General features: G+C 45.2%; 1 protein-coding gene across 11 annotated transcripts in view; it reads left to right on the forward strand.

Annotated features, from left to right (window-relative positions):
- The window catches only part of TEKT3 (tektin 3), a 68621-nt gene extending 64972 nt beyond the window's left edge, over positions 1-3649 (forward strand). For all 11 annotated transcript variants that reach the window (XM_053302711.1, XM_053302712.1, XM_053302716.1 and 8 more), the window contains one exon: positions 2197-3649. In XM_053302711.1, the coding sequence (XP_053158686.1) occupies positions 2197-2413 (217 nt within the window). In that variant the 3' untranslated portion in view covers positions 2414-3649. The remainder of the gene's footprint in view (positions 1-2196) is intronic.
- The last annotated feature ends 9563 nt before the right edge of the window (positions 3650-13212 follow it).

Consider the following 13212-nt stretch of genomic DNA (forward strand, 5'->3'; position numbering starts at 1 on the left):
ATCCATCCGCTACATTGTGACCTCAGGCCCTATATGTGTTTCCTTCATTGCTCACCAAGTTCAATTGGCATTTCAGCTACCCAGCTCCTCAAAGGAGCACAGTCCTACAATTAGATTTAAAATGCTTGTTTGTTTGTTTGTTTGTTTGTTTGTTTGTTTGATGGAAATAAGGAATCCTTTTGGTAAAAAGAGTTTCACTGAGCATATTTACTCATATTTCTGCAGAAGACAGCTGGAGGGCAAACACCATGTTACACAGATTTTCACATGTTATCCCAACAGTCCTTTTAAACAGGAAATGCTGTTTCTGGAGGGAGAGGTGACTGGAACTGGAGAAATGGTGGGCAGGAGCACTTAATGGTTTTCCTGCCTGCCACATGCAGGCCAGATTATGACATGCTGTGGCCCTAAGTTATATCAAGCTTCTAAGGCTCCATAACATTCCAAAAAGGGTTGGAAGTCCAACCCCGGCACGTCACTCCCCCCACCCCCTCCACTGCACTGCATACAGTTACAGCAGGGTTTGTCTGAAGAGGTGAATGCTACCTGTAACTGTGATGGTGGGCATTGGTCTAAACTGGTCCCTGATCTAATAAAAGTTTGCTACCATTTACAGATATTTCTCTACATTTTTATAAAGTCAATATGATAAACAACTGTGTAGCCACATACCCAGACTGCTGGTGGCCATTTTAATCATAGAGCTGAGTGGGAAGATGGGCCAGGCAGAGCAGAGCTGCTGCAATAGTATGGGCTGCCTCTCTACTGTTCCTCCACTGCATTTTGGTATATCTGGAGGCCCCAACTCCTGATTTCAGTAATGGAGATTGCTGCTGTGACATTCGTGTGGGTGCGTGAGCAGCAGAGACCAGAGCATAGGGATATGCCTGAACCACTGTTCAAAGTGTGGTTCAGACACTTTTAGGGAAATTAAAAAGGGGACTTGAAGAAAAAGGAGAGCAGGTGCTTAGCTGCTCTCCCCTGTCCCTTCCCGCTGGGGTGGCGCTGGCACCAAAAAGCCGCCCATGCACCATTTGCGTGGTCAGCATGGTGTTGCTGACCACACAATTGGCACCTGCACAGATGCCATCTGCATGCTGATGGTGCATGGGGGGCTTTTTGGGACCAGTGCTGCCCCAGCAGGAAGCTGAAAGGGGCTGTGGGGAGCAGGTAAGCACCTGCTCTCCTTTTTCTTTAAGTCCCCTTTTTAATTTCCTTCAAAGTGCCTGAACCGCGATTCAAATTGCGGTTTGGGCACATCCTTACCAGAGCAGGCTCTGGTTGCCTGGGAACAGGCAGGTGGGATCCTGCCTTCCCTCCAACTCCCCAATTTGGTTGTGATAACAAGTTTCTTGTCTTTTAAATCCCAGAACATAATGATGTGCCTATTTTCTGATTTTAATTACATATTTTTGCAGAAATTAATCAGGCACCAAGAAGGGAGACACATACTGTAGTCAGGGGATGCAACCTTATATTCATGTTATCCTGAAACTTTGAGAGCTTAGCTGTGAGTGAATTATTGGACAGCTGGCTCCAGCAAAGAATAGCTGTACACATTTCCTCTGAACTCCTCGTACAGGCCACAGTGGGAGACAGGAAACAAGGCTAAATAGATTGTTGGTCTTATCCCGCATCGGTATTCAAGAGTTCACTTTTTAACTTGGTTCACAAACTGGAAACAAATAGGTATCACCTTAGAATGCCCTCTTGCCACCTTTACTGTTTTTATCCACCTTTCATTTATTCACCACCCTGCAATTCATGAATTCTGCTGTGTTTTGCCTACTCACATGAGTTGACAGAGGAATGTGAAGCCCAGGGGAAAAAAACCTGACCAACCAGAATACCAAAATGAGAACAGGAAACCACAACTTTCCATCCTTTTTCTCTCAGTGGTGTTGCCTGTCGAATGGACTTTTTCCATCACTCTAAAGTTTTGTCCTACTGATTTCATGGGGAAAGGGGCTGCTTCCTACTCTGCTGGGAAGCCATGATATTTTTGCTAGTCTCCTTATAGCAAGCCAGCATGTTGAACACTCACCAAAGCACAAGATAATTGGTGTCTGTAGCATTCAGAGCTGTTTCCTTACTAAGCCTGCAGAGGCTTCACCAGAAATTTGACAACTGGAAGGCAAAAATGCCTTTCCTATGCAGAGTCAGCTAACTCATTCTTTGTTGCTGTGTTCCACCCAGCCTTGTTAATGAAGTGTATGAAATTGATGACACAATCCAGACCCTTCAGCAGCGGCTGAGAGATGCAGAAGATACACTCCAGACACTGGTCCACACCAAAGCCAACCTGGAACATGACCTAGCTGTCAAAGCAAATACGCTCTTCATTGACCAGGAGAAATGCATGGGGATGAGGAAGACCTTCCCCAACACACTGAGGCTGGTGGGATACACATAGACCGGTGCTAACCTCAAAGATGTTTTTTCCCTTCTTTTTCTTTTTTGCAAGGGGTGGGGTGGGAGGAGTTAGGAACCGATGAATTAATAAAGGTTTGTCCAGGGGAGGTTTGCTCTGTAGCAATTTTATGAGGATTTTGTTTTTGAAGATATGGTTATATTTTCATTTATTAAAGGATGCTCTGCACAGGAATTCATCCATCTCCTCTTTATGTCTAGAATATTTCTTTCTCTTCTAGCTGGATATTCTCCTTTATGGGAGAGGCACAAACACCTGTGCATACACACACAGTGTTTGTTGTAGACAGCCAACTGGCATGCAGCCCAATCCTGTGCACACCTTATGGAAGTAAGTCCCATTTAATTCACTGAGACTGACTCCAAGGGTGCATAGGATTGCATCTCATGCCTTGATCCAATAGAGCCAAGAGCTAATGAGATAGTGAGGTAATTCACATGACCAGGTGGGCAGGCAGGGTGGGGGGAGGCTGGTAAAACTCACCTTCCCAGATGAGTGCTTGTCTGTTGCTTCAAGTGTGAACCATGATCCCATACAATATGCTGTATGCCGCAGCGTGGAGCTCCTGAGATGATGTGATGTATTGGAGGATTCCCCCAGGAGACAGGCATTCTAGGAGCCCATCTCTGTGTGGCTGGGGCTAAACATAACCCCAGAACACATGATCCCGAGGCCCACTCAAGCTCTTAAACCTGGCTAAGAGCTGGGTTTGAACGTGGGGCTAGGTGACGCTGCCCCACTGGGATTGATCCCGATCCCGGCGGTTCTCATTCACAGCTCAACCCAGGCTGGGCTTCCCTGGGTTAGGGTGCACGTGAGAATAGCTTCAGTGTTTGGTACCATCAATCATCTGTTCATGGAGAGGGCTGAGGACTGAACCCAACCCCCTTCTCCCCGCTCCTACTCAAACAAATGATTGGTTCTGAATGCTCTCTGATCCTGGCTGTGTGTAGCCCCAGATCCTGGATCAGCCTCTCAGACTGGTAATTTATTCTTGCTGTCTCAACCTATAATTTTAGGCTTCTCAAATTGCAGAGCCTTCCGTTCCTCTGTTTTATTCTAATGGGGGGGGGGAATGGCACAAAAGAATCTGAAAATACTTGGCAATGAGTGTAATTAGGTGCTGATATGTATTGTGTACTTCTGACAACATGGAAGGATAAACATGAATTATTTGGCATCAAATAAAACTTCCCAGTTCCCTGTTCCAAGCTATCAGACATTTTGGTCTATGGTTGTTCTTTTCTGATTGCTTTGAAGAATAGACTAGTTTCTGCAATATCTCGTTTGCTGGTGCATCACACAACACAGCAGGAGAATGTACTTCAATGGCCCCAGTCTGCTGATGATACCTAGCAGCTCATCAGCAGAGGCACCAAGGTAAATTTAGCAAAACATCAGCTTGGTTCCTCATCGAAACATTTGCACTCAGTATGTTGGTGTAAACAATGAGGCACCTTAGAAGGGAGCTGAAGATATAACAAACTGGTCAGTCCTATTTTAAATAAACCCTTTCTATAAAGGCCTGCGTGCTTGGCTCATTTGGAGAGCATAGAGTTATTTTTGTGGATCTGCACAGATAAATTTGAAACACGAAGGCTTCCACTTATAAAACTGCCCTCTGTAATTAGAAATCATAACCAACAAATACCCATGATTCCCAAACTAGCCTATAATTAGAATATCACTCTCCATTATGTATCTGATGTCATAGGTTGCTGTCATGAGCACAGCTAAGAGATGTAGCAAACTCACTCTCTGACTCTAGATTAATTAACAGTTCACACTCCTGTTAATATTTCACTGGGTTTTATGAATCTGGGACTTGTGCACATTCTCTTAAGTTCTCATTCTCTGCTAGGAGGAATTTCCTCCTACCTTAACTTGGAAGAGAAGCTGGCAGTTCATATAAATCAGAAGTACTTTCAAATCAGTTTTTACACAATACTGCCTAGCAGGTGTCACCTTAACTGGAGCAGCAGGGAAATGCTTGACTAACAAGCAGAAGGTTGCCGGTTTGAATTCCCGCTGGTACTATATCGGGCAGCAGTGATAGAGGAAGATACTGAAAAGCATCATCTCATACTGCAAGGGAGGAGGCAATGGTAAACCCCTCCTGTATTCTACCAAAGAAAACCACAGGGCTCTGTGGGCACCAGGAGTTGAAATTGACTTGACAGCACACTTTACCTTTACCTAGCAGGTAGTGACAGGATCATGTGCTAGCTTGCTCCCTACAGTGTGCAAAGAAATTCCATATCTACAAACATGTGAACTCATCCTTAGCCACATGTACACCAGAAGCTAGAAGACAATGGGATTTCATGCAGCCCGTTTCATTGGGAGAAGTAACGCAACTTAAGCTGGCAGCAGGTGATGCAGTTTCTAAACTCTGCCAGTTCAGTCTGTCTGTGACTGTGTCTGGCTTCTAGCACTACCTATCACATAAAGGTTGTGCCATTGACATGGCATCAACTCCTGGTGACCACAGAGCCATGTGATTTTCTTGGTAGAATACAGGAGGGGTTTACCATTGCCATCTCTATGAGATGATGCCTTTCAGCACCTTCCTATATTGCTGCTGCCCGATATAGGAGTTTCCCATATTCTGGAAAACACACCAGCAGGGATTCAAACCAACAGCCTCATGCTCTCTAGTCGTGCTGCTTCCCCGCTGTGCCATTAGGTGGCTACCTATCACATACATGGGTTAAATAAATTGCCATCAATATATTACCTTGTTTCTTAATCCAAATTTATCTGAGGGATATTAATTTCTTCTCTTGGCAGAGGGTGCTGATTTGATTTAGGGCAGAGGATGGAATTGATACCTTAGATACATGTAAGTTATATTATGACCACATGATTTTTGAACCCACCATTCAACTTTTCAATCCATATCAGCCTCAGTTAATCAGGGTTTTTGTTTTTGTTTTGATCCTTCCTCAAAAACAGTAACAATAATATCCACTCATTCATTCTTCCCACCACCTGGGTTTTTTTTACCAGTTAATAATGGATTGATTGATTTGCCCCATCCCCAAAAGAACACATCCACTTTTATCAAAATAATAAACAGGATCAATCCAATCATTTCCCCTCACTCTCAGATACAATGCAGCTTTCTACCAACACAATCCTATGCATATGTACTCAGAACGAAAGCCCACTGTGTTTTATGCAGTTTATTCCCAGGAAAGTGTGTATAGCATTGCAGTATCACTCTCTTCTTCCCTCCTGTCCCCTAAACGGTGGACCAGGTCTCACGATCCGTGAGACCCGGTTTGTTGCAGTGAGCGGGACGGGAGCCCTGGGTGTCCAGATTGGCCGCTCACATGATTGCTGGCTCCATGACGGAGCCGGCGGGGCCTGGGGGAGAGTGCTCAGGGCATGCTGGCAAGACCCCCCGGAGCCGGGAGGCAGCTTTTCGCCTCCCCTCCGGGGGTCTCCTCGTGAGCAGGTGCGGTGCGAAGCCACGCCGCGGCTACTCACGATAATTAAAACCAGGTTTGCTGAGCGCTTGCTCCGCAAACCTGGTTTTAGGCCAGGGGTTCTTGAGCGGGTTACCCGATCTAGAACCACCGGGCTCGCAGTCAAGCCCGGTGGTTCTGACGATCGGGGAAAATCAGGCTAGGCTTTCCTAGCCCAATTTTTCCCAATCGTCAGAATAGCCCCTATGTGGTTCAAAGGGTCACCTGGCAAGGAGACCACTATCTTATTGGTCCCTGGTAAACTGAAGAGAAGCTGGAATAGTTTTGTATAAGGAGGAATGTGTGTCAACAGAAATTCAGCACAGTGCCATGAAAAAATTATATGGGGGAAAGGGAGTTCTTAATATCTGCAGTGGCAGAGGGAGAGGAACAGGAGGCTAAGATCTTTGTGACTATAATGATGGTAACTGGAAACGGGGGTTGAATATGGAACAGCTGAAATTATCCCCACCACCATGCTATATTAAGGCGTGGATATTCTCCCTCTTATGGTTACAGATTACACACACTGGAGCCTCAACAGTTGGAATGGGCAAGGCATGATGGGGTGTGTGGGGAAGGTGACCAGGCTAAGCTGAATTAAGGTCCCGGTTTTGGTCCCAGACAGTGCTTTGTTTTCAATCTGTATACTCGGAACTTTGCCTCCACACCAAGAAGACACAAGGCAATAAATACACTGAGAACTGGTTGTGGGTCAAAAGGTCACAACTTTATTAATAACTTTAACAATTCAGGTACCTGAGTCAATTCTAACTCTCCACCACCATCATGAGAGTATGGGCCCTACATTTAGGCCAGAGTCAGACACTTGCATCCTTCCCCCAAGACTGTTTGGTAATCATACCCTGGCTTAGAACAGTGGATCAGAGCTATTCAGAGCTTTGCTGCTACTTCTTACTACTGCTACTACTTATGTATTGCTTTTCAACAAAAGTTCTCAAAGCAGTTTACAGCAGTTTATAAGATGGATAGGGCCAGTTGCTCTTCCCTGGCTAAATATAAGAATCACCACTTTGAAAGGTGCGTCTTTGCTCAGTTAGCACTGTCAGCCCCTAAGGAGAGGGTTGACCTGTATCTTCATAGGCCTACTCCTCCCCCCAAGCTATTTAGTCTTGATGCTGGTGATACCCCCAAAGTGGGGAGGAGTCCCAATCCTAGCCCTTGTGCCACTAAACCTTGAAGAGTGATTGACGACTCTCCCCTTGCTCAAACATGCCAAGGGTACTCACTGATCATACATCCCTACTCCTATCCCCTGCCCACATGGACCCTGCCAGTTGTGATTTAAAAGCTAATTAACAGGGACAGAATAGAATAAGTGAATTCCCTCCCCCCACATCTAGACTAACTTGTCAGAAGGCAAACAATTCCTTCTTGCCCCCCAATAGGATGACTAGCAAAGCCAATTCTGTGCCTTGGGAGAGAGGGAGGGAGGGAGTGAAGACAAAGATTGTGTCAAATGAGATGCCATGTGCAAAGTGCATCAATGACTAGGGCAAAGTACTGCTCCAGAGAAGCACTTACCCTAAGCTGTCCTGGGTGTCGTGCACTTCTCTGGGTGTCGTGCACTGTCCTGGGTGTCGTGCACTGGGTGTCGTGCACTTCTTTACCAGGTGGGGCAAAGCTGCCCCCTCCAGCATTAGCCTGGAGGTGTCGTGATATTCCAACAGCAAAGAAACCAAGTGTATCAGTGGCTGGGAAGTATCTCAAAAGGTGACTCAAATTGCATTAGGTGTGCATGATTTGAAACAGAATATTTGTATTCTTTTCATATTCCCCTGCATTCCTTTTGTGTCCCGACTTAGTCAACTGATATCTCCTGACCTGAACTTCTGGAACCATGGTATGATTAAAGTAGGGGAGGACCACATCTACTGCTCTGGTATTGTCATCTGTCCAGAATTAGTTTGATCATTTATCGAACCCATTCTCAGAATTAAATGAGAGGGCTTGAGGGCAGGCGGTGGGGAAGGCAGCAGAAGCTCGCCTTCCCGGCAGATGATCCCTGGAGAGTCTTTGGGTGCGTGAATTGTGCACCCAGATGGTCCAGGCTGCCATGGGCAGTGCAGAGGTGTGGGGTCGGGATGCATCATTCTGGCCCCCAGAAATCCCATAATGCACCACGTGAGCATGTAGTGCATTGATTGTGGCAATTCCCCTGGTGATGCCAGCACCAGCTGGAAGCAGCCAGCGCTAGCGCACAAGCAGTTCATCTGAGCTGGGCTGCTAAGGTGCTGCTGGGATCTGTGTGGATCCCAGTGATTCTCAAGGGCAGCCAAGCCCAGGCTTGGCTGCTCATGAGAACAGCCTCATTACGTAACAGTCCTCAGGTCCCATACATAAGGATTCTGACAGGTCTTTAAAAACACCAACATTAATTTAAAATTTGGGGCGGGGGGAAAGAGAGAGAGAGAGGGAGGGAGGAAGCATTTACTTAAACAAGGTGGAGCATCTGGTTCACTTCCACTCATTTATCCCCCAGTTGCCTATGTGTACCAGACATATCACATACTAATTCAGAGTATAATACAAGTAGGCCTGACTACATGGTCCTCACCCAACAAAATCCAGGGAAAGGGAAAGGATCATGGATTGTTAAGCTTACACACATTGGACTCTACATACATAGGGACCTGTTATCTATTATGTTCATCATTTATATGTGACTTCAGGCCCAGGACATGGCAGTTCAGATCCCAGACCCTCACTGTGCATTGCATAAAGACATTATCAGCTACATGCTTCTGTTTTACCACTGGGGTGGTTTTCTTTTCAGTGAGAAAAAGTTCAAGCCCTGTAACAGCCACAAATGTTTATTTAATTGTCTGCTTTATGCGGATGCCTTTGTTGTTCTTGTTCTGGCAATCTGCCGTCGTACAACCCTGGGCAAGATCTTGTCCCACAATTTTTGCATCTTGGCAGAGCCTCCTATCAGGACAGTGGGTCCAAACAGGAAGTAATTATTTTTGATGACCTTTTGCACAAGCAGTTGGGAGACTAAAAGTCACCTTTTGGTCTTAGCTGTAGACTAAAAATAGCCTGTCTGTTTTGAACCAGCTTCAGGGAATGTGCACATTGGTGGCAGATTTTTTTTTTTTTAAGCATAAACAAAAACAGCAGGTTGTCTGCTTTCCAAATTTTTGATTCAAATGAAAAATGACTTAGATAGATGGGCTACAATTCCATGAGTATCTGGGGTAAAATAAATATGATTAAGATCTAGCACCAAGGATCATATATATTTTAAGAGGTCTTCCAATTCTTGTGCCTTCACCATATTTTAAGCAAGCCTATAAATTAGTCAATGAGGCGGGTCTCATGATCAAGGAGACCTGCCTTGCCTGGGTTTGTGGGGAGAGCAGGCTAAGCCCGCTCTCCCCGCAGACGATCAGGGCGGGAGCCCTGGGTGGCCTGATCAGCTGCCCACATGATAGCTGGCTCCCTGACGGAGCCGGCGGGGGCTGGGGAGTTTGGGGGGCGTGTGGCCCCCGGAAGCTCCAGTATGCCCTGCGCAAGTGCGTAGGGCATACTGGGGAGACCCCTGAGCCGGGAGGCTGATTTTCAGCCTCCCTCTGGGGGTCTACTCATGAGTAACTGCAGCTACTCATGATTTTAAAAAAAGGGTTTGCGGAGCGCTTGCTCGGCAAACCCAGTTTTAGGGGTGGGCTACTTGAGTGTGTTACCCGCTCAAGAACCACCGGGCTCGCAGCCAAGTCTGGTGGTTCTCACGATTGTAGAAAATCAGGCTAGCGGAGGCTAGCCCCATTTTCTACAATCATGTGAATAACCTCAATGACTTCTTACTGTTGGAAATTCTCTTGTGGTGAGAGAATTCCTTTCTCAATATAGCAGAGTGCACAGAGGCACAACACACAGCGGATTGGGTTAGGCATGCGTATGTGCTGAGAGTAAAGTAACTTGGAGCCAATTCATAGTTTCAAATCAATATAAAAGGCATTTATTAAGGAACTCCATTCTAGATAGGAAAGTGAGGATTTAGGATCTCTAATCTATCTATCTAACTAGATGCAGTTGGATTCTGCATCCTCTCTGCACATTTGGTGCAGGGAGAGGAACTTGCCATGTTGCAAGGTAGGCGGGCAGGTAGCAAGAGAGAGAAGGAGGAAGGAAGTTGAATCCCTGAGATTAGCAATCTACATTTCAAAGGGATAGCATCAGAGCAGTGGAGAAGTGATGACAGATGTCTTGACCCTCTTGCCCTCTGACTTACTAGTCTGTCCTCCACTGTCTGAGGCAAGAGACAGCGCAAAGTCCTTTAACTTTCCAACACTTACAGCAAAGACACCCGCCCAGATTTTCACTTCATAAACTTCAACTACCTGTTGAAGAAGGCAGGTTACTTTCTGCATTTTCAAGCTTATCTTTGGGCATTTATTTATTCTGTCTTCACTCTTAAGGTGGAACAATGAGTTTCAGGTTTTGGTCATGCCTTGGGCAAAGTTTGAAAACTCTCCCCCACCTATGCCCAGGCTCTGGAGAGCCCCAAGCAAGCTCTCCCCAGTCCATTTCAGGTAGCGCTTGCTGCCTAAAATGGATTGGGGGGGGGGAGAGCTCACTCTGACTCTCCGGAGCCTGAGCCACGCCCCCATGTGCATGACATCACACACACGGGACATCACTAGAGGGGCCTCCAGGCACGGCCAGACACAGGCCGCCATTCGGCTGGCTCTGCGCCTGCCCAAAATGTCATTACACTAGATCAATTGATATCTTCTGAAGCTGTTTTAAAATCTTTTGATACTTTGAGGGCTGAGCTTGATTTATCTTTAAATGCTAGCTGGCAGTTTATTCAGCTAAAACATTTACTGTCATGGCTTTTTGGTCCTGATGCAATTGCAGCTTCTGAAACTCCATTTCTATTATTGTACCTAGAACATCTATTGGGTACACCTAAGCCTGTAACCTTGCTTTATCAGAAGCTTAAAGACATTGATAAAATCAATATTGATTATATCTGAGATCTTTGGAACAATGAACTTGAATACCCTATTTTATTAAATCAATGGTGAGTTGCTTTGAAGGCAGTGAAACATGCTTTTTTGTATTTCAAAATGAGGCTAAGATGGAAGAAATTTTTATTCCATGTTTATTGGACACCTCAGAGAATGTTTAACAAGGGATAGATGTTGGAGGTATAATCTGTATGAGGGTACACTTACGCATATGGTTTGGTCGTGACCAGTTATTGTGCCATTTTGGCTTGAAATCCATAAGGTTGTTGACATGACGTTGCAGCAATCATTGGCTGTCAAGGATGTTCATGTTTTGTTGGGGTACATCCCCAGCATATGGAATCCAGCATTACATCAAGAATTGTGGATTCTTCATGCTTGGGAGTTTGCCCAATGGATTATAATACAGCTCTGGAAGGACAAATTTACTCCTGAACTGCAATTTTGAATAACTGACATGTGTTCCTTGTCAGCATTTGAACATGGTCCCCCCCTCCCCCGCCAACAGAAAGGTAAAAAGAGGAATTTTCAGCTATTTGGTCAAATTTTAATGAATTGTGTATGCTTTTTTGGGGCGGGGGGAGATATATATAAAGATATAAAGATATATAAGACCTTAGAAGATGGTCTTTTTTCTTTTCTTTCTTCCCTTTCATTTTTCCTAGGTAGCTTGTATTTTATTATGTCAAAGTTATGCTTAAGGGATCCCCCCCCCTTTTCTTTTCTTTTCTTTTCTTTTCTTTTCTTTTCTTTTCTTTTCTTTTCCAGTTATACTCACATATATAATTGCTATCCTTGTTTATGTTATATGCACTGTTGTGGTCTTATTGGGGGGGAGTGGGGAAAGGTTGTCGGTTTCAATACACTTGTCCTTCCTTGGGATTAAGTTCCTCCTACTATCTGTTTATTTCCAGCACCTTTAAAAATTTCTTGCCTATCCAGAAATAAATCTTATGATATGCTGAAGGCATTTAGAACTTTTGCTTCCCTGGCAGCTAATATCACATCAGCTGTACGTTTCTTTTTCTTTTCATTTTCTTTTTTGGTTTTCCTTCACTTTATTGGTCAGATGTTATTTTGATTTAAGTTTCCTTAGTTTGGGAATTTCAGATGTTACTTATCTGGGACTAGGATTCTTATTGTGATACAGTAGACAGGGATTTCAGTTTTCTTGGGACTAGGGCTCCCAAATTTAGTGGGCAAGGTTTCTTATTGTGGCAGCAGGGGCATGCTAATCCTGGCACATGGGGCAGGGAGAAGAGGAGGGGGGAATGGTGTACCCCAGTGGCATGAGGAAGGATGGTGACAAGAGAGGGCAGGAAAGTCTGTGGGGTGGTGCCCATAGGAGCAGAAGTCCCCTGTGCTGTTCCTCACAATTGTGCCTGAGGTAACAACCTCACCCTTCCTCAGAAGGGTCATCCCTGCTGCCCTGGTAAATGGATTTCAGTGAACCATTTTTTAAAACATTATTAAATCAATGAGGCTGTTCTTTCAACCAGCCAAAACCAGGCTAAGGAGCCAAGCCTGGTCTTGGCAGAACCACTGGGATCGCACCCGAGCCTGGTGGTGCTTCGGTGGCAAAATTGCCTGCAGAGCCAGCCTCTTAAATGCAGTTAAGGGAGTGAGTGCTCCCTTAGCCCTGTTTTCTGGATCATCTGCCAGCACCAGCTGCTTGCAGCCGGGACTGGGAGACTGTGGGGCTCCTTCCTGTCGTCAGGGGGATAACCACAATGCAGTGTGCACTTACAGGATTTCTGGGATTTCTGGGAGCCAGGATTACCTGTCCTGGCCCCTGACCCTCTGCACGGCCAGAGGAGGCAGCTGAACATCTGGGCACATAATCTCTGCATCCAGACCCAGAAAACCAATCATTTGCAGGGGAGGTAAGCTTTTCCAAACTTTCTTCTTGTGTGCCCTCAAGCCCTTCTCACTGATCGTGAGAAAGGGCTCAATCGATCAATACTTTATTTTGGTCTTTGACCAGCTGACTTCGTTAACTCAAAAAACATTGTAGTTATATAGTTATAAACATATTCTGCCCATTTTTTCAGGGAAGACAAAGGCTTCCTTCAGTTTTGATGGTGCTAGCACCAGATCAAAATGGTTCTGTTCTTGGCTTTGATTGTTAGTATGTGTAGTTTTCAAACTGGTAACATCTGTTTTTCATACCTGTTTAAATAGTTTGTGTTGTATTGCTCCCATATTCACTAATGCTTCTTTTGCAGCCACTCCTGAAAACATATGCTTCTATCATATATTTTCTACCTCCTTTCTCCAGCAGATGTCTCAGATGTTATTTTTTAAAAACCCTATATTC

This window comes from Hemicordylus capensis, chromosome 2 (genome assembly GCF_027244095.1).
Source record: "Hemicordylus capensis ecotype Gifberg chromosome 2, rHemCap1.1.pri, whole genome shotgun sequence".
Taxonomy (NCBI): Eukaryota; Metazoa; Chordata; class Lepidosauria; order Squamata; family Cordylidae; genus Hemicordylus; species Hemicordylus capensis.